Source organism: Tachypleus tridentatus, chromosome 10 (genome assembly GCF_004210375.1).
Source record: "Tachypleus tridentatus isolate NWPU-2018 chromosome 10, ASM421037v1, whole genome shotgun sequence".
Lineage (NCBI taxonomy): Eukaryota > Metazoa > Arthropoda > Merostomata > Xiphosura > Limulidae > Tachypleus > Tachypleus tridentatus.
The window spans coordinates 100,614,286-100,637,381 of NC_134834.1; the positions used below are offsets into that span (position 1 = coordinate 100,614,286).

The 23,096-nt window shown below is 31.3% G+C and overlaps 1 protein-coding gene across 1 annotated transcript in view; it reads left to right on the plus strand.

The window, feature by feature from the left end:
* The first annotated feature begins 2,237 nt into the window (after window positions 1–2,237).
* Window positions 2,238–23,096, plus strand: part of LOC143229943 (laminin subunit alpha-like) — a 30,049-nt gene continuing 9,190 nt past the window's right edge. The window contains exons 1-11 of the mRNA XM_076462826.1: window positions 2,238–2,392; window positions 3,590–3,775; window positions 4,261–4,391; window positions 7,356–7,515; window positions 7,959–8,246; window positions 10,938–11,093; window positions 15,096–15,196; window positions 15,758–15,875; window positions 16,220–16,835; window positions 17,110–17,465; window positions 20,606–20,851. Coding sequence (XP_076318941.1) covers window positions 3,650–3,775; window positions 4,261–4,391; window positions 7,356–7,515; window positions 7,959–8,246; window positions 10,938–11,093; window positions 15,096–15,196; window positions 15,758–15,875; window positions 16,220–16,835; window positions 17,110–17,465; window positions 20,606–20,851 — 2,298 coding nt within the window. The 5' untranslated portion in view covers window positions 2,238–2,392; window positions 3,590–3,649. The remainder of the gene's footprint in view (window positions 2,393–3,589; window positions 3,776–4,260; window positions 4,392–7,355; window positions 7,516–7,958; window positions 8,247–10,937; window positions 11,094–15,095; window positions 15,197–15,757; window positions 15,876–16,219; window positions 16,836–17,109; window positions 17,466–20,605; window positions 20,852–23,096) is intronic.

Here is a 23,096-nt window from a genome sequence, read left to right on the forward strand (position 1 = left end):
ATTGGTTATATACTTCATGAACATTCTTGTCATCTAATCATTGGTTATATACTTCATGAATATTCTTGTCATCTCATCATTGGTTATATACTTCATGAACATTCTTGTCATCTAATCATTAGTTATATACTTCATGAACATTCTTGTCATCTAATCATTAGTTATATACTTCATGAACATTCTTGTCGTATAATCATTGGTTATATACTTCATGAACATTCTTGTCATATAATCATTGGTTATATACTTCATGAACATTCTTGTCATATAATCATTGGTTATATACTTCATGAACATTCTTGTCATGTCATCATTGGTTATATACTTCACGAACATTCTTGTCATCTAATCATTGGTTATATACTTCATGAACATTCTTGTCATATAATCATTGGTTATATACTTCATGAACATTCTTATCATATAATCATTAGTTATATACTTCATGAACATTGTTGTCATCTAATCATTAGTTATATACTTCATGAACATTCTTGTCATATAATCATTGGTTGTATACTTCATGAACATTCTTGTCATCTAATCATTAGTTATATACTTCATGAACATTCTTGTCATCTAATCAGTGGTTATATACTTCATGAACATTCTTGTCATATAATCATTGGTTATATACTTCATGAACATTCTTGTCATCTAATCATTAGTTATATACTTCATGAACATTGTTGTCATCTAATCATTAGTTATATACTTCATGAACATTCTTGTAATATAATCATTGGTTATATACTTCATCAACATTCTTGTCATCTAATCATTGGTTATATACTTCATCAACATTCTTGTCATCTAATCATTGGTTATATACTTCATCAACATTCTTGTCATCAAGTCATTAGATATATAGTTTCTCAGTATTTTTGTCATCTAATCAGTGGTTATATACTTCATGGTCATCTAATCGGTGGTTATGTACTTTATGAGCATTCTTGTCATCTAGTCAGTGGTTATATAATGTTAATTTGTCACATATATGTATATTCCTATGTGTTTTATTGACCAACTTTATGTATCTATTCCAGGATATAGTAAGAACTATATCAGCCATTATTATGTAGTTTTTTTTTAATTTCATTATTGTAGGACAATTTTCCAACTTTGACCTTTCAGTTCCTATGTTGATGTGTTGTTTGTGACTTTGCCGTGGTAAATAAAATTAAAAATGGTAGTCTTATTACAACTGATTACTTAAAAATGATACTTAATATAGTTATCTATTAGTGGGATATAGACAGATAATAATGCAATTTAATCATTTTTTGAAATATATTGAAACTGGTGATACTGTGCAAAACATGAAATAGTACATAATGCTACACCATGCACGCTGTACACGCCATGACTGCTTGTATATCATGCACATTGTACACATATGGATTATGTTTACACCATGCACAATGTACACATCTAGACTCTGTGCTTACATCATGCACAATGTACACATCTGGACTTTATGTTTACGCCATGCACATTGTTCACGTCTGGACTCTATTCTTACACTGTACATGTCTGATCTGTACACTATTGCTTTTTGGTTTCCGTGAACTACACTGCAAACATAGGTTCTATTTTGAAGTTGTTGCTGGAACTAAAGATGGAAAATATTTCTCTGTAAGGGATACAGGCTTTTTCTATTGCTGGTCAGTCATGCGATTTTCTTCATTTCTGTGATGGAGTTTACCTTTAGGATTTTAATAGTAACTACTTCACTAGTTGTGGTTGAAAAGCTTGCAATAGTTTTTAATCAGTTTATGTCATCAGCTACAGAGAATATTGATTTAATGTAACAAAAGTTTCAAAACCATTTCACTACCTCTTGAAGACAAGAAATTGTACAGAGCATTGTTTCTGACATATCTACAGCTCTCATGATAATAGTCAAATATACTCTGTCAAAACACTCCAGGAAGTTACACGAGAATCGAGTATACTCAATAAGAGCACTTGAAGAGATAAGTAGTCAGTTGTAGATAAATATGTTTGTTTTAATGCTAATTTATTTTATTACATTCCACTTGTGTACCATATTGAGAAGGTGTTTAATTTTTTTCCCCAGTTTAAATAATTGTTTATGAATAATATGTGTTAGATTACAGCCATTTTTAAAACTGTTGTTAATTCTTATGAAGTTCTAATCATTTTTGAAATGTTAACTTCATGTTTTTAGTGAAACTAGTGTTCAGGATTTAAATCTCTACATTTATTTTCTGCTAGTTCATCGAGCATTAGCAATAGTTCCAAACATTACTGTGGCTATGAAGAAAGTTGAAGATAAAATAAAGTCGTTAGTAGACTTGGTAAAGATGTAGCAGACAAGATTGCTGAGCTGAGACGGAAAGTGGAGCTAGCTCGAGATCAAGCCAACAGGGTGAGACTTCTTTCATGTGAACATTGGTTGATAAAATACATGAAAAATATTTTACTGAATTAATTTAAAGTCCCAGCACTTGATATGTGATTGCCTCTCGCTTTCTAGCTGTCAACTTCTACCAATAACTTTCATATTTTGATTTGTTTTCATATATATTCATGGAATTATAACTGCCTGTGAAAATGTTGTTTCAGAATTATTTTCTGTTAACTGTGTAACTTTGTGTTTGACTACAAAACAGACAGTTCTCTTGACTATGGGTAGTGATAAATTGTCTAGTTAGTTTAACATGCTTGATCATTTCTCTTGACCATGGGTAGTGATAACTTGTCTGGTTAGCCAACATGATCAGTTTTTTGACCATGTCTAGTGATAACTCATCTAGTTATAAACATAGTTGATCTGTTCTCTTGACCATGTATGGTGATAACCCATCTAGTTAGTCAACATGGTTAATCAGTTCTTTTGACCATGTGTAGTGATAACTCATCTAGTTAGTCAACATAGTTGATCTGTTCTCTTGACCACGTATGGTGATAACCCATCTAGTTAATCAATATTGTTAGTCAATTCTATTGACCACATGTAATGATAACTTATCTAGTTAGTCAACATGGTTGATCAGTTCTCTTGACCATGTGTAGTGATAACTCATCTAGTTAGTCAATATGGTTGATCAGTTCTCTTGACCATGTGTAGTGATAACTCATCTAGTTAGTCAATATGGTTGATCAGTTCTCTTGACCACGTGTAGCGATAACTTGTCTAGTTAGTCAATATAGTTGATCTGTTCTCTTGACCACATATGGTGATAACCCATCTAGTTAATCAATATGGTTAGTCAATTCTATTGACCACATGTAATGATAACTTATCTAGTTAGTCAACATGGTTAATCAGTTCTCTTGACCACGTCTAATGAAAACTCATCAAGTTATCAACATGGTAGATCAGTTCTCTTTATTATGCTAGGCTTCTCAGTTATTTGTGTCTTTTGAAAATACAATAGAGTTTTCATCCAAAATATGTCGATGAAGTTCATGATATTAAAACAGCCTATAAACATAATCTTTAAAAAGATATACTAATATTGATAAGTTATGTTAATTACAAAATACATTTTCTGTGAGTCTTAACAATCAATCTTTGTTTACCATAAAACAATATATGAATACATGACATTTTGTTTTGTAGATTAAAGTAGGTGTCAAGTTCTCTGGTAACACTACCTTACAACTGAGGAATCCAACAGACATGAAACGCGATGCTGCCACCTATACCTACATGTCTTTGTATTTCCGTACTGAAGAGAAGAATGGACTACTGGCATATGTTGGGAATGAAATTGGAACTAATAAGTATCTGAAAAACGTAAATACGGTAAGTAAAAATAGCTATGATTTTTATATTCATGATGCCAGAACAAAGAGTGAGAAACAAACAGCTATCCAGGTATCTCAAACATGAAAATACGGTAAGTAAAAGCTTTGTTTTTTATATTCAAGATTCCAGAACAAAGAGTAAGAAACAAACAGTTATCCAGGTATCTGAAACATGAAAGTACAGTAAGTAAAAATAGCTATGGGTTTTATATTCAAATTGCCAAAATAAGGGTTGGTATACAGATTGTTATATTTGTATCTGAAAAAGTAAATACAGTAAGTAACAATAATTGTAATTTTTGTACCGAAGATGCCAAATGGTAAACATTTTTCACAACATGATTATGAAATTTCAACTTTGCATGTTTGTTAGAAGACATCAAAGCTAAAGTTACACAGCCATTTCAAATACTGTATAAATAAGTAAACATGCTAATTGTTGGATTATTATAATGAATTACAGAAAACAAAATTTTCTTACAGGATGATTATATGGCTTTGGAGATTGTTGATGGCAAAGTTGTTTTGACTATGGATTTAGGATCAGGCTTGGACAGCACGTTTAGCACTACAAATGTTAATGATGGACAGTGGCATCGAGCCAAAGTTGAGAGGTAGGTTTAACATTGACTACAAGTTTGAGGGCATGTAGTCATCAGTGTATCTAAGTCATAGGCAGTCAGGAAAACATTAAATAAATTAATTCTCTGTATTATTAAAATACAAAGCTTTGAAAATATCCGTGTACAGACATGCTTTAAATATAGTTGATTTAAAAAAAAAAAAAGACAAGGTGTCTGGTGGGAAGTTATATTTACATGTTTTAGACGAAATAAACTTCAGGGAAAAAGGAATTTCAATCATGTAATATTGTGGCCCAAAATCTGATGTTCATGTACACTAATCAAAGTGTTTTTTTTACTGTTGGTACCAGTAGAATGTAAACTATGTTGTCTCGCAGAGAGTTTAACAGATAAAAATTAAAGTAAAGCACAATAAATTTGAATTGACTAGTATGACAGGAGATTTGGAAAATTATAGAATATCAAAAACATTGGTTAAACAGAAAATTAGAACATGGAAAGGGATGTATGAGGAAATGTTGGCTGAAAATATAATAATTAACAGTAAGGATTTTTTATCAGTATATTAAACAAATTGTTATAATGTGGGTGGGAAACATGAGGAATGATAAGGAAAGGCTGATGATTATGAGATGGCTGGGTTATTAAATTATGTTTTTTCTTTAATTTTTAATAATGAATATTTAAGCAGTAATTCACATTTTGAACAACTGGTAGATGGAAACAAGGTTGAATAGCATGACTGCATTAATTCTGAGCTGGTAAAGAAAACAAACGTGGGAAGTTTGATAAGGTTCTTGGTTGAGATAATATTTAGATATTATTTCTCCAAAGGTTTTGAAGGTGGTTAAGGATAGGATAAGTGAGACTTTTGATACTTGAATAGTGATAGAACATTTGAAGTTGACCACTCCAAACAATGATCTATGAATGAAAGATTTAACTGACCATTTTTAGAATTAAGAGACAATAGTTGGTATTGTGAAGAAATGATAGAGGTATAATGTAGATATGTTGTTGGAATTGCTAACCAAACAGTACTTAACTAAATATGTGGTTAAGTTAAAAATAAATTTGATGATAGAGTTCTCAGTGTTTTAGGTTCAGTAATAGAACTATATTTATTGATAGGTGAAGTTGAATATAATTGTTTAGGAAGTTGTCTAACTGCTTATTTTTCTGGGAGTTTCATAGTAGGTATTGAAAGGTAGATATGGAAAAGTTTGGTGGACTAGTTTGATGGTAGGTTTTAAATATTAGATACTTTACTGTGTGCTGAATACAGAGAAAATATCTCCTACAAATAAGCTTTCTCACATATAAACCTCTTCCCTCTGTTATATACCTGGTTAAAACACCTATAGGATTATTGGATTTACACCACATACAAGTACAAACTGATAACCAAAAACACAGTCATTTTATTGTATGCACATTAAAAGCAATTAGAAAATCTCAAGTTTTTGAACACTCACATATAACAGTTATTACCAAGGCCAAGATATATTTCTGTTTATTTTAGGTTTATAAGATGGAATCAGGAGAAACTCAGTCTACGGTCAATGAAACTATAATATTTTGGTAATAGCTGAATTCTATTGGTGGTTTATTTACTGTGTCATTTTTTATTAATAAATTGTTCAGCAGTGGCATCTTTATAATCCAGATTCACAGTCACATAGATGTGTTCCTAAAAATGTTTATACATGTCTGGTTTTAACATTGTATTTATCATCACACTGAGTAAATATCATTTTATGTATTAATTTTAACATAAAAAAGTCATCCAATCCATTGTTTCTAGTTGTATGTGATTCTATAACTCTTAAGAAGGACATGAACTAAAATGTGAGGTTTGAATGAAGTGAGTATGATTAGTTCAGTTCTCAAAGTGTACAAACTGATACTTAATGTTTAATTAATTAGTCTTAGTGTAAAAACTGATACTTTATGTTTAATTAATTAGTCTTAGTGTAAAAACTGATACTTTATGTTTAATTAATTAGTCTTAGTGTAAAAACTGATACTTTATGTGTAATTAATTAGTCTTAGTGTAAAAACTGATACTTTGTTTAATTAATTAGTCTTAGTGTAAAAACTGATACTTTATGTGTAATTAATTAGTCTTAGTGTAAAAACTAATACTTTATGTGTAATTAATTAGTCTTAGTGTAAAAACTAATACTTTATGTGTAATTAATTAGTCTTAGTGTAAAAACTGATACTTTCTGTTTAATTAATTAGTCTTAGTGTACAAACTGATACTTTATGTTTAATCAATTAGTCTTAGTGTACAAACTGATACTTTATGTTTAATTAATTAGTCTTAGTGTAAAAACTGATACTTTATGTTTAATTAATTAGTCTTGATGTTCAACAGTCCAAATAACTGAGTGAAATTTGTTCTTTGACTGAAAGATATAAAGACTAATAATTAAACTAATATGAAAAATAAGGAAACAGTTTTGCTCATAAAAATGTATTTTGTCATTTGTAATTAATAATTTCAGAGCTAAAAAGTTTAATTCTAATGTGTGTGTTTTTAAATTTAAAATACTCATAGGAAAATATTATAATAAACTACACTATTTAGATAGCATGCCTAATTTAGTGAAAGTTAGTAAGAGAATTTGTTCAAAATCAATTTAAACCTTGAATTACTGATGGGATATAGACCCCAATGGCTTTGAAATACATTTTTACAAACTATTTTAGCTTTTAGTCCATGGCTTTGTTGGTTAAAATGTCTCTAATAATTCAAAAAAATTTTAAACAAAAATATCATTGATATTACACTTGTATTTATTCCACCTAACTAATTACTGCTGGGGTCTGTATGAACCCTCAAACCTTTGTGGAAAATGTGATTCAACACGGTCATGGTACAATATGTGAACTTTAATGTTAATGAATAGTGTTGAGAGTTAGAAAACGATTTTGAAATCACTTTATTTTAGCATTGCTCACACACAAAAATACGTATTATTTACTTAGAACGGGCAAGATAGGAACTCTTACTGTCCAAACAGATGCAGGGGAGGAAGGTATTAAAAATGATGTGTCAGAAATACATATTCCAGGGACTTTCAGCGTCTTTAACCTGAATGAGAATGCATCAAAGTTATTTGTTGGAGGTATACCAGAATCTGCTAAGGTAAGGTTTCAATATATATTCACATAAGAAACATTGGTTGCTAAATTGTACAAGAATCGCGTCAATGTCATGTATTGGAGGCTCTTGCAGTTTTACAGTAGTAAATTATGTCTTGTTTTTCTTGTCTTAGATATATCTGTTTTCTTACATTGTAGGTTTTACATTTTTTGTTTATATTTTATATGTTTGGTGAAACCTTTGTTGTTTTAGTGATGAAAGTTTGGTATTCAAAAATCATTAAACATTTTAAACCACTAAAGTTGTTAGTAGACAAGACCTAGATAAGCTGTATTCATGGATACTGTATTTTTATACATAAAAAGAAATAATTTTAAACTGTTAAAAAAATCTTTAACAAATTAGTATAAGGCTTATGGTGGTATAATATCACACTTCACCAACAGGAAGCACTGCAGTTTAAAATATATTTTTATGTGTTTTAGATTCAAAAAGATGTTCAGACCAGGACATTTACTGGATGTATTGAAGAGGTTGATTTTGGAGAGACACCTGTAGGTCTCTGGAATTTTGTAAAAGCCCAAAATAACTTTGAAGGTTGTGTGGGGAGAGACAAACTTGTTACACTTGTTACCTCCAATGGGCTGAGATTTGATGGTAGAGGCTATGCTATCATGCCTGGAGAACGGCACAATTTTGCTCGAGAAATAATAGTAATATTAGAGTTTAAAACTTATGCTGAAGAAGGATTACTCTTTCTTGTGGAAAATGGAGTGAGTACTTGTCAGTTATGCTGTTTAAACATTAAACAGAATGTATGAAACTGGTTAAAATGAAGTAACCACTTGTCAGTTATGTTGTTTAAACATTAAACAGAATGTATGAAACTGGTTAAAATGGAGTGAGTACTTGTCAGTTATTTGTTTAAACATTAAACAGAATGTATGAAACTGGTTAAAATGAAGTAAGTGCTTGTCAGTTATGTTGTTTAAACATTAAACAGAATGTATGAAACTGCTTAAAATGAAGTAAGCATTTGTCAATTATTATATTTAAACATCAAACAGAATGTATGGAACTAGTTAAAATGTAGTAAGTACTCATCAGTTATTTTGTTTAAACATGTAACAGAGTGTATGAAACAGGTTAAAATGAAGCAAGTACTTGTTAGTTATTTTGTTTAAACATGTAACAGAATGTATGGAACTGGTTAAAATGTAGTAAGTACTCATCAGTTATTTTGTTTAAACATGTAACAGAGTGTATGAAACAGGTTAAAATGAAGCAAGTACTTGTTAGTTATTTTGTTTAAACATCAAACAGAATGTATGGAACTAGTTAAAATGTAGTAAGTACTCATCAGTTATTTTGTTTAAACATGTAACAGAATGTATGAAACTGGTTAAAATGAAGTAAGTACTCATCAGTTATTTTGTTTAAACATCTAACAGAGTGTATGAAACAGGTTAAAATGAAGCAAGTACTTGTCAGTTATTTTGTTTAAACATTAAACAGAATGTATGGAACTGGTTAAAGTGAAGTAAGTACTCATCAGTTATTTTGTTTAAACATCAAACAGAATGTATGGAACTGGTTAAAATGAAGTAAGTACTCATCAGTTATTTTGTTTAAACATCAAACAGAATGTATGGAACTGGTTAAAATGAAGTAAGTACTCATCAGTTATTTTGTTTAAACATCAAACAGAATGTATGGAACTGGTTAAAATGAAGTAAGTACTCATCAGTTATTTTGTTTAAACATCAAACAGAATATATGGAACTGGTTAAAATGAAGTAAGTACTCATCAGTTATTTTGTTTAAACATTAAACAGAATGTATGAAACTGGTTAAAATGAAGTAAGTACTTGTCAGTTATTTTGTTTAAACATGTAACAGAATGTATGGAACTGGTTAAAATGAAGTAAGTACTCATCAGTTATTTTGTTTAAACATTAAACAGAATGTATGGAACTGGTTAAAATGAAGTAAGTACTCATCAGTTATTTTGTTTAAACATTAAACAGAATGTATGGAACTGGTTAAAATGAAGTAAGTACTCATCAGTTATTTTGCTTAAACATTAAACAGAATGTATGGAACTGGTTAAAATGAAGTAAGTACTCATCAGTTATTTTGCTTAAACATCAAACAGAATGTATGGAACTGGTTAAAATGAAGTAAGTACTCATCAGTTATTTTGTTTAAACATCAAACAGAATGTATGGAACTGGTTAAAATGAAGTAAGTACTCATCAGTTATTTTGTTTAAACATCAAACAGAATATATGGAACTGGTTAAAATGAAGTAAGTACTCATCAGTTATTTTGTTTAAACATTAAACAGAATGTATGAAACTGGTTAAAATGAAGTAAGTACTTGTCAGTTATTTTGTTTAAACATGTAACAGAATGTATGAAACTGGTTAAAATGAAGTAAGTACTTGTCAGTTATTTTGTTTAAACATTAAACAGAATGTATGGAACTGGTTAAAATGAAGTAAGTACTCATCAGTTATTTTGTTTAAACATTAAACAGAATGTATGGAACTGGTTAAAATGAAGTAAGTACTCATCAGTTATTTTGTTTAAACATTAAACAGAATGTATGGAACTGGTTAAAATGAAGTAAGTACTCATCAGTTATTTTGTTTAAACATCTAACAGAGTGTATGAAACTGGTTAAAATGAAGTAAGTGCTTGTCAGTTATTTTGTTTAAACATTAAACAGAACGTGTGAAACTGGTTAAAGTGGAGGGAGTTCTTGCCAGTTATGTTTTTTAAAAATTAAACAGAATGTATAAAACTGATCAAAATTTAACTTTTTAAACATATGTAAATCAGCATTTTATGAATTTGTTGCCCTGAGCAAAGCACAATTTCTTAGTTATTAAATGAGACCTTTTTCTGTTTCTCCCCATTTAAAAAACCACTTTATGTTTATTTTTTTTGTTTTATGTGGTATATTTTCCTTTATCTACTTTCATTTGTTTTTATGTATTTAATATTAATTTGATAAAATTTTCACAGGCTCAAATTAGGTGTGTTTTTTTTACTAACATTCTTCTTGAATCGAAATTCAAAGCTAATAATGATTAAATAAATATTTCCGAAACCTTTTTTGAGTTTGGTAGTTTTAGGCAGATCATTTTCCAGTCATTAGACGTTTTATTTTTTATAACAACTTTAACACTGGTGATGACTGAATACGAGGGACAGAGTTAAATACAGAATGAGTTTTGTGTTTGTGTAGATAACATGATTTTCTTTTTGAAAGCAAAATTCATCAAATAATCTTTTTGAAGTTATAAGAATACAGTTTTTCAAGCTTTTAAATTACATTTAATTTTTATATCTATTAAAGAAGTAATAAATTTTATGTTTCTGTATGTGTGTATTAGGTCTAAAATTGTATGTGTGAACAAATCATAAAACATTATATTTTTTTAACTGCTCTGTTTCAGAATAACTTTTTTGCTCTGGAGCTGCAAGAAGGACGTCTGTACTCCAAGCTTAAGCTGGACGGAGACCTAGTGGTACTTAGGTCACCAAACACTTACAACAATGGAAGCTGGCATAGAGTAGAAGCAAAGAGAGTTGGCAAAGACACACTACTCTCTGTAAGCACCTGGAAACATTCAAATAAAATAAGCTTTAGAAACTGCATTAGATTTTTCAAAAGAGACATCCCACAAAGATGCTGTTTATAAAAGTAGATATATGGGAGTTATTTCAAACAAGTACATTGTATGTGTAGTCTCTAAAAGTAAAATACTTTAAACAGGTATTTGGAGCTAAACAGATACATTGTGAAATGTGGTTTTTAAAATCAAAGCAGATTAAACAGGTTCTCTGCCATATGTGATCTACAACAACAGGTCCATTTGAATACTTTGTAAAGAGTGTCTTCTAAAGGTAAGGGAGTTCAAGTGGAAACTTCAGTATGTATTCCCTGTAAACAATACAGCTTACGCATATACTTAGTATTGTGTGGTCCTTGTAAGTAAGCTTTTTAAACTTATATTTTATGAACAGGTTAGTTAAAAAACACACCTTATAAGGTGTGGTCACAATAAACAATGGAACTGAAATAGGCATTTTGTCACTATAAGCAAGACAACTCAGACAAACATACATGCTGTGAAGTTTGCCCACTGTAAACAATACAGTTGAAACTTGCATGTTGTGAGGTGTGGTTATTGTAAACAAGACAGTTTAAACATATGTGCTATTACATATGGTCACTGATAGCAAAACATTTGAAACATACATCCTGTGAGGTGTAGTCACTGAAACAAGACAACTGAAACATACATACTGTGAGGTGTAGTCACTGAAACAAGACAACTGAAACATACATACTGTGAGGTGTAGTCACTGAAACAAGACCATTACTGAATGGTTGGTAAAGTTAGGTTGATAAATATCATGCATAGGATGTAGTAAGGACCATCTTACTGAGTGGTTGATAATAATGTGAAGGGTGTAGTAAGGACCATGTTACTGAATGGTTGATAATAATGTGAAGGGTGTAGTAAGGACCATGTTACTGAATGGTTGATAATCATGTGAAGGGCATAGTAAGAACCATGTTACTGAATGGTTGATAATCATGTGAAGGGCATAGTAAGAACCATGTTACTGAATGGTTGATAATCATGTGAAGGGCATAGTAAGGACCATGTTACTGAATGGTTGATAATCATGTGAAGGGTGTAGTAAGGACCATGTTACTGAATGGTTGATAATCATGTGAAGGGCATAGTAAGGACAATGTTACTGAATGGTTGATAATCATGTGAAGGGCATAGTAAGGACAATGTTACTGAGTGGTTGATAATAATGTGAAGGGTGTAGTAAGGACCATGTTACTGAATGGTTGATAATAATGTGAAGGGTGTAGTAAGGACCATGTTACTGAATGGTTGATAATCATGTGAAGGGCATAGTAAAGGACATTGTTACTGAATGGTTGATAATAATGTGAAGGGTGTAGTAAGGACCATGTTACTGAATGGTTGATAATCATGTGAAGGGCATAGTAAGGACAATGTTACTGAATGGTTGATAATCATGTGAAGGGCATAGTGGAACAATGTTACTGAGTGGTTGATAATAATGTGAAGGGTGTAGTAAGGACAATGTTACTGAGTGGTTGATAATAATGTGAAGGGTGTAGTAAGGACAATGTTACTGAGTGGTTGATAATAATGTGAAGGGTGTAGTAAGGACCATGTTACTGAATGGTTGATAATCATGTGAAGGGCATAGTAAGGACAATGTTACTGAATGGTTGATAATAATGTGAAGGGTGTAGTAAGGACAATGTTACTGAGTGGTTGATAATCATGTGAAGGGTGTAGTAAGGACAATGTTACTGAGTGGTTGATAATCATGTGAAGGGTGTAGTAAGGACCATGTTACTGAATGGTTGATAATCATGTGAAGGGTGTAGTAAGGACAATGTTACTGAGTGGTTGATAATCATGTGAAGGGCATAGTAAGGACCATGTTACTGAATGGTTGATAATCATGTGAAGGGTGTAGTAAGGACCATCTTACTGAGTGGTTGATAATAATGTGAAGGGTGTAGTAAGGACAATGTTACTGAGTGGTTGATAATCATGTGAAGGGCATAGTAAGGATCATGTTACTGAATGGTTGATAATCATGTGAAGGGCATAGTAAGGACAATGTTATTGAGTGGTTGATAATCATGTGAAGGGTGTAGTAAGGACAATGTTACTGAGTGGTTGATAATCATGTGAAGGGCATAGTAAGGACCATGTTACTGAATGGTTGATAATCATGTGAAGGGCATAGTAAGGACAATGTTACTGAGTGGTTGATAATCATGTGAAGGGTGTAGTAAGGACCATGTTACTGAGTGGTTGATAATAATGTGAAGGGCATAGTAAGGACCATGTTACTGAATGGTTGATAATCATGTGAAGGGCATAGTAAGGACCATGTTACTGAATGGTTGATAATCATGTGAAGGGCATAGTAAGGACCATGTTACTGAATGGTTGATAATCATGTGAAGGGCATAGTAAGGACCATGTTACTGAGTGGTTGATAATCATGTGAAGGGCATAGTAAGGACCATGTTACTGAGTGGTTGATAATCATGTGAAGGGCATAGTAAGGACCATGTTACTGAATGGTTGATAATCATGTGAAGGGCATAGTAAGGACCATGTTACTGAGTGATTGATAATCATGTGAAGGGCATAGTAAGGACCATGTTACTGAATGGTTGATAAACATATGAAGGGCATAGTAAGGACCATGTTACTGAGTGGTTGATAATCATGTGAAGGGTGTAGTAAGGACCATGTTACTGAGTGGTTGATAATCATGTGAAGGGTGTAGTAAGGACCATGTTACTGAGTGGTTGATAATCATGTGAAGGGTGTAGTAAGGACCATGTTACTGAATGGTTGATAATCATGTGAAGGGCGTAGTAAGGACCACGTTACTGAGTGGTTGATAATCATGTGAATGGCATAGTAAGGACTATGTTACTGAATGGTTGATAATCACATGAAGGGCATAGTAAGGACCATGTTACTGAATGGTTGATAAACATCATGTGAAGGGTGTAATAATGACCATGTTACTGAATGGTTGATAAACATCATGTGAAGGGTGTAATAAGGACCGTGTTACCTAATGGTGGATAAACATCATGTGGTGGGTTTAATAAGGACAATATTACTGAGTGATTGGTAAAGTCAGGTTGATAACCATTATAACCTCTCAGTGGCACCACAATATGTGTGTGGGTTTACAAAGCTAGAAACTGGGTTTCAATACCTGTGGTGAAGAGAACACAGTTTGTTTGTGTGCCTAATTACAAACATCATGTGATATAATACTGATAATGTTGTTGAGAGACTGGTAAGATCAAGTTTACAAACATTGTCGAATCATTATAGATCCATCTGTTATGAAACATAAGGAGCATTAGATGTCAAACCTTCCTGCATATTACACAGACTGCTCCCTTGAATTTCAGTGTTAGTATATTACACAAGAATATTACCAGGGTTTTTGGACAGACAAGGCACTGGGTAGAAAGCTTGCTAAAATGTCATAGAGCACTACATTGATTGGAATACTTCTCTGAGTGTTTCAAGTGCCCTTTGATTTCAGTCTCAGTTTACAAACACAGATTTTTCTTAAACATATTCTAAATTATAACTTCAGAAAAATTTAACAACTTTGTTGATATATTATAGGTAACATATAAGAGTAATATATGTAGCATTTGTATAGCATAGTGCTATTGAACCCTTTTATTATTCAGAACTAAGTAAAATTAAAATGTTTATTGCCAAGACTGATTGGCACTGTAAAATTTTAAAATTCATTGTTAGTAGTGGATAGGCCTTTGGCAGAAAACGTTTGTCAGTACATTATCTGTGTCGCATCAGTTTAGTACAGAATAATGTAACCTAATTTCATAGTTGTTAAACTTTGATATACAAGTTTTTACTCCATAGTTAGATAAGTAGTGATCATTTCTATCCATAGTTATGTGAAATGTACAATAAAAATGTAAAATTATGAAGACTGAGCTTGGAAAACAATCAGTAAGGTTTTATTATTGTTTTCAGATTAACAGTGTTGAGGTAGATAGTGGTGAAGCTTCAGAAGTTGAACTACAAAACACTAAGGATATTTATGTTGGTGGTTACCCAGGAGGCCACGCTCACACGTAAGTTCCTTTAAATTAAAAAACTCAGGTATATTTATTAGTGGAGATACATAGGTATACATACTTTCAGGTTAAAGGGCATTTCATAGTTATTTCAGAAAACATATAACTCCAGTGATAACAGAAGAATAGCAACTGGTTGGAAATTTGTAAAAAATATAGTATCTAAGTGTTAACTAAATCATACCAATAACAGATATAGACTCATTACCATCTTAACGAAGGACATAATGGCAGAATCTACAGGCTAAAAATGTATTTAGTTCCACAGTGATTCAGAAGATAAATTTAATGTAAAAGCTGTAGTGTTTGAAACCCATTATTTTGCTTTTGCAGAAGATCCAAGTTTTTTGCCTGAGTACACATGAACGTGAAGAAAACTGTTATAAGCTAGTTATTGCTAATTGATTTTGTTTAATATCCTATAAGCATTTCTTTCAGAAATGTTACTATGAATCATGAGTTGAATTAATTGGTGTGCATGTGGGTGTTATTATATCAAGTTGTTGGTAAAAGTAATTGTTTAAAGATGTGTGATAAAATTATACAACTGACTTTCAGAGAAATCACCAATGTGAACTTTGAAGGTTGTATCCAGAATCTACAAATTGGAACAGCAAATGAAGACCTTAATAAGAACAAGGAAGCACTTGGAGTAGTCCCAGGATGTCCTGCTACTGTAAGTTTGTAGGCTTAGAGAATTATTCACAGTGTGAGGTTCTTTGAAATGGAACTTTTGTACTATGTGTAACTGATAAGTGATTGTAATGAAATGGTGAGTTATGAGTTAGTTTGATTGTAAATTAGTTGCAATTATCAATAAATTTTTGAGGCCAGGTTGCTTTTGTGTGTAGGAAAGGAGTGGTTAATTATTTTTTGTAAACCACGAGGTTTTAATAGGATTGGTTTTAAAACTTGAAAAATCAAGCATTTTACTGGTAAATGTTAAATCATATTCATTTCTTTTCATGCATTAATTAGATAAATATTTATCTTCATAATTCTGGTTCTGCCACATTTCAGATTGCTCGAACTGTTTCATTCTCTGATGAAAGTCCTGGTTATGTGGCCATGGGAGGGACAAGTACCAAAAGTCATCTTAGTAAATATGCTCAGCTAACATTTAAATTTAAAACCATTGAACCTGATGGGTTAATTTTCTATGCAGCAGATGAAGAACAAAGCAGCTTCCTCTCTATAGCACTGGCTGATGGGCACTTGGTAATGAAGAGCCATCCTGGTGGTGAAATAAGAACAACAACCTCCAAGAAGTACAATGACAAAAACTGGCACTATATTACAGCAACAAAAACCTTACATCAGTTGAGACTAGATATTGATGACCTGTATGATTTTGACCAAGAAACATCAGAAAAGAATGAAATTTCCATTACAACACCCCTGTACTTTGGTGGAGTGCCTCAGGACTATGTCATAAAACCTGAAGCTGCAGCATCTATAAAACCATTTATTGGCTGTATAGGAGACACCACTGTTAACAACCAATTCCAGAATTTTGCAGACTCCCAAGATAGGCCAGGATCCTCATTAACCAGTTGCCCACTAGCTGATCCTGATGATGTGATTACAGAGCCACCTGTGGTAGACTACTCCACTGCTTTACCAGACCATATACAAGGTGTGTCAGTGTTATGACATCGCACAACTACAAGTTGTGGAATAAATATTTCTTCAGATATCGTGTAGGATGTTTTTATGTAATTTCTAGTTCTTATGACAGCTAAAGTGTTACACTGATATTATAAGAGGATATTTTTTTAAATTGAAACAGACACTTTTAGCTAAAATAACAGATTTTTATTTCTTGAATATTGTTTAAGAAATCCAATAGACAACTTTAGTATAAGATAATAACAGTACTTCTTATTAAAGTAAGTGGTTTGTGTTTACAGAAAAAATTACTGAAGGCCAGGAAATTGAAGGGCCTGATTTTGAAAGCTTTACTACTCTACCACCCACAACCACTTTGCTTACAACATTAGAGCCCACTGTCCCATATCCAACTCCTTACGGTTTATGTAAGCTACCTATTTCACCATTAAGTGACCCTGATATTACTTCAGAAGATGGACTGCGTTATGGTAATTCTCCATGGGCTAGAAACGAATTTTATGTACGTACAAGCACACTATTAGATGAGAGCACATTCTCGCTGGAATTTAAGACTGACCTTCCAGATGGAGTAATGTTTTATGTGGCTGGTTCTGATCACATTGACTTCATAGCTCTCTATCTTAGAAACAGGAAGGTAAGTTTGTACAGTAGAGATTTCTTTTATGTATCTGTCTCAGATCACTTACTTTGTAACTCTGTACCTTAGAAACAGGAAGGTAAGTTTGTACTGTAGAGATTTTTTTTATGTATCTGGTTCAGATCGCTTACTTTGTAACCCTCTACCTGAGAAACAGGAAGTCTAAAAATTTAAAAATGCATTTCTAAGTTGTATGTCTTCCAATTAACACATTTTTTTAGGTTGTTCCTTTACAAATAATTTTCTCTGAAGTAAAATTTTTGGTTTTTATTTATTGTAAAAAAACTTCAATATCCACACTTAACTCTCTCTACGCAGGTTTGATCAAATTGAACAACCACATGACCACTTTAGTTATTATAGTCTTGATACTACCTGCTATTATTATAGTATGTATATATTCACAACATTTGGAAGAATTTCAGTCAACATTATAGGTTTTTCTGATTAAAAAAAAACAGATTTGTTCATAAATATATCATCCTGTTTTGTACCTAGTTTGAGTGTAAAAGCGATTTTCTTGTTAAGATTACAAATACTTTGTCTCAAACTTCATTATCTCTAAAGCTTCTTAAATACATTTCAAACGTTTATTTTCCATAAAACTTTATATTTTATTTGTTATTTTCTCCTAACCATAAAAAATAAGTGAAATTAGTCTAATTTACCCTATTTTCTTTCTAGAATGGCTTCAAATTGTAACATGAAACTATATTTACTTATTCTGTGTACTCATAAAAGTATATATCTACTTTTATTTCATTGCCCTTTAAACCATGTCTAACTACTGTAAATCACTTGGGGAATGTGGAGCTCATGTTATGGTATTAAACTACATTACTGAGGAGCTGTACTCATCCATGCCTCATGAAACATTTTTATTATATTATTATTATTATTTATTTTACCAAGTCTAAACTGCACTAACCTAAAAAATTCCTATTTTATATTTTAGTGGCCTTTATAATAATAAGTAAAGAATAAATATGAAAAACAAAAGATAAATTACTTACCTGTCTTTTATTTGTAGTTAACTATTGATGACAATTTACCCTACTTTGTTTTTGTACTATTGGTAGTAATGCACTAAATAACATTTTGCAATTAAATAATGCACCAAGAAACATTGAACAACAACCTGCAGAAAACAATGTCCCATAAGTATCACAGTTTTCTTTCTTTTTAATAACAAGAGTAGTTACAAATTCATCCAAGTGAATTGATGTGTTTCACAAGGGGATAAAGCTTGTACTGAAAAGTAAATTAACGTTTTTCTGAATAGAAAACAACATAATACGTAAATGGAAAGATGAAAATCTTTGCTTTTGATTGATTATGAATAGCATAGTATTAATTATAAGAGAGAAAATAATAACAAACAACATAATACGTAAATGTAAAGATGAAAATCTTTGCTTTTGATTGATTATGAATAGCATAGTATTAATTATAAGAGAGAAAATAATAACAAATCTTGAAAGAGAGTATATGACAGGTGAATGTGGTCTAATTGATGGTTCTGTAACCAAACATGATTGGTTAGTGTGAGTAATTGATGGTTCTGTAACCAAACATGATTGGTTAGTGTGAGTAATTGATGGTTCTGTAACCAAACATGATTGAATGTTATAAATATTATGGTTAGTGTGAGTAATTGATGGTTCTGTAACCAAACATGATTGAATGTTATAAATATTATGGTTAGTGTGAGTAATTGATGGTTCTGTAACCAAACATGATTGAATGTTATAAATATTATGGTTAGTGTGAGTAATTGATGGTTCTGTAACCAAACATGATTGAATGTTATAAATATTATGGTTAGTGTGAGTAATTGATGGTTCTGTAACCAAACATGATTGAATGTTATAAATATTATGGTTAGTGTGAGTAATTGATGGTTCTGTAACCAAACATGATTGAATGTTATAAATATTATGGTTAGTGTGAGTAATTGATGGTTCTGTAACCAAACATGATTGAATGTTATAAATATTATGGTTAGTGTGAGTAATTGATGGTTCTGTAACCAAACATGATTGAATGTTATAAATATTATGGTTAGTGTGAGTAATTGATGGTTCTGTAACCAAACATGATTGAATGTTATAAATATTATGGTTAGTGTGAGTAATTGATGGTTCTGTAACCAAACATGATTGAATGTTATAAATATTATGGTTAGTGTGAGTAATTGATGGTTCTGTAACCAAACATGATTGAATGTTATAAATATTATGGTTAGTGTGAGTAATTGATGGTTCTGTAACCAAACATGATTGAATGTTATAAAAATTATGGTTAGTGTGAGTGATGATTTTGTAGTGAGTAACTTTTATTAAATGTCATACCTATTGGAGGAGTGGTGAATAAAATAGAAAAGTGTCATTTCTCCCACTAGAAGAAATTAAAGGTTTTATTTATATTGCCTTTTAAAATTAAGAACTTAAAACTTATATACTATTAAAATGTAGGCTATTAGCTGAAAGTTTATGTTACAATAATTGTTATAACAGAAACAAAAAGTAACGTAATTAAATTTTGAATGTAGGACACTTAAAACATCATGATGTGTGAAGTGAAGGATGCCAATGTAACGAAAATTAATTTGTCGTGCTATATTTTCTCTTGATTGCAGCTTGCATTTCTACACTTAAATTGTTTGACTATAACATCTTTTCTTTCTTCACTTAAATATAGAAAGTCAAGTTAAAATCAAGTTCTAAAATTTATTCTTTGTTCACATGAATATAACTAAGTCTTGATGACAAGAAACCCACTTGAAATAACATTCACCTGCAACGCCCCCTACAACACGGTACTAGTTTATACTTTCATTCATAAGACGTGTCCGTAAAAGGTCACATTCAAACTCTCTCTTTTTTAACCTGAAGATGACCTAGGAAGGTCGAAACATTCTTCTCTCCTTATCAATAAAAGTATTAATACCCATACCAGCCGTTCTGAGATACATGATTATAACTAATTTTTCAATAATTCTGTTTTTCTATTAAATTTGTATTTCACCCGAACGTATCAACTTTTATTTTTGCAAGTTTTACTACTGTAACTTTCTTCATTTCGCTATATTGTAACAACTGCTACGTCCATACTCAGTTTGTTCTGCTTGTGGTCAGGTGTTTTTTGCCTTTGATTGTGGTGGAGGAGCAGGAAGGTCATCGACAAGTGAGAATTATAATGATGGTGAGTGGCATTCTGTGAAGTTCTCTCGTCGTGGACGAGATGGAAAACTTGAAGTCGATGGCAGAGAAGTCGTACAAGTGAAGTCACATGGAAGTCCTAATTCTTTAAATGTTCGTGCTCCAGTGTATGTAGGGGGACTGTCGGAAGACACAGCAAGAAAAGCTAAAAACAATCTTGAAGTAAGAATTGTATTTACATTTCAGACCTGATAAGACCAAAACTCAAATTGTCTTAATATTTTTTTTACCTTAGTAGATATGCATGTGATTTATGTAATTGATCCTTGTAAAGTACACATAATATGAATATTCATAGTTGTAGTGTAATAAAATTTAAAAATGCAATCATTGTTTATTTATTAAGTGAATTGTTGGAGTAATTCTCAGTTGTTTTTTTTAAATTTATTATTATTATATTATGCTTTACAGTAAGGTAATTAAGTTTCTAGCACTTGCTAGATGATACAGCAACCTTCTGATTTATTTTTATTAACATTGGTTTTATAGAAATATATGTTTCATGAGAAAATCACATCTCATTCAATGCAGAAACTCCTTGCTTTTGTGTTCTAGAACCCTAGTTCTTGACCTCAGCTTTCTAATACTGATGATGCAACATTTTTACATTCTCTAAGTTCCAATGTATTAATCCATAATATTTTCACGTTTTTCAGTAGGATATGTTCCAATGTATTAATCTGCAATATTTTCACGTTTTTCAGTAGGATAGGTTCCAATGTATTAATCTGCAATATTTTCACGTTTTTCAGTAGGATAGGTTCCAATGTATTAATCCATAATATTTTCACGTTTTTCAATAGGATAGGTTCCAATGTATTGATCCATAATATTTTCACATTTTTCAATAGGATAGGTTCCAATGTATTAATCCATAATATTTTCATGTTTTTCAATAGGATAGGTTCCAATGTATTGATCCATAATATTTTCACATTTTTCAATAGGATAGGTTCCAATGTATTAGTCATAATGCTAAGAGTTTTAATTATTAATCTCACCCAATTTTGATGGCAACAAAAGAACAAACATTCCATTCATGAAGTCATTGTCATCATAAGTTATCCTTTATCCCTTTTTCTTTTTATGTATTTATCATTTCCTTGTTTTGTATGCTTTGACATTCATTCCATTGTGGCTTCCAATTCTGCAGTTTTGTTTGTTATGATTAGAATGTTAATGCGAGCACTTTGGGGTCTTCAATTTGGAAACAACTGATGGAATACTATCATGGAGAAGTGTGATTATTGTGTTTCCAACACTGTGTATTGAAAGGTTTGTGTGTTCTGATGTTGCTGCTAACCATCTGAGGAAAAGTTACACAAGGACAACAAACTTTATATAATACTCTGAGTGTTGGTCTAAAATCTTGATTTCAGTGTCACTGGCCACTGAGGTTTAGACAAAAAAAAAACTTTGTATAGTTTTAAATGTCCTCTATTTACCTGTATCAACTGTGTGGTACTTTAGATTGTACTACACTCAAAACCCATAAATTACCACTGTTATTAGTATGGTTGTATCATAAGACCAGTGCTAATATAGTAAATATATATAAGTGTTTATTAGTTTATTTGTTGCTAGATTTACATTTTGTTATAATTACTATATGCAGGCTGTCTCTTTTTGTGTGTTCTGATGTTGCTGCTAACCATCTGAGGAAAAGTTACACAAGGACAACAAACTTTATATAATACTCTGAGTGTTGGTCTAAAATCTTGATTTCAGTGTCACTGGCCACTGAGGTTTAGACAAAAAAAAACTTTGTATAGTTTTAAATGTCCTCTATTTACCTGTATCAACTGTATGGTACTTTAGATTGTACTACACTCAAAACCCATAAATTACCACTGTTATTAGTATGGTTGTATCATAAGACCAGTGCTAATATAGTAAATATATATAACTGTTTATTAGTTTATTTGTTGCTAGATTTACATTTTGTTATAATTACTATATGCAGGCTGTCTCTTTTTAAAATAATTATTTTATGTTTATTGAGGTTTGTTTTTGTTAAGAACAATTGTCTGTAAATTTGAACTGACAGTCTGTAGACAAGGCAACTACTCAAAAACACCCACTACCACCTCTTACACTACTTTTGACTACTGGGACTTGACATTACTTTTACAGTGCCCTAAAGTGTACATCATGTTTTGTATCATTGTGATACAAGCCACAGATCCTTGGATTCATAGCACACTAACCATTAGGTTATATCTAACCCCATTTTGAAGATATATGTGAAAGCTTTAAAATTCCTTTATCAGTTTTCAAACAACCCTGTTTAAAACAAAATTATACATTACAACTATAGTTTTGTAATACAGTTCTACATCTTAAACTATATATAATTGAAAGAAGGAATGTTAAAAATAAGTTTTCCTAAATTGTGTAAAATAACTGC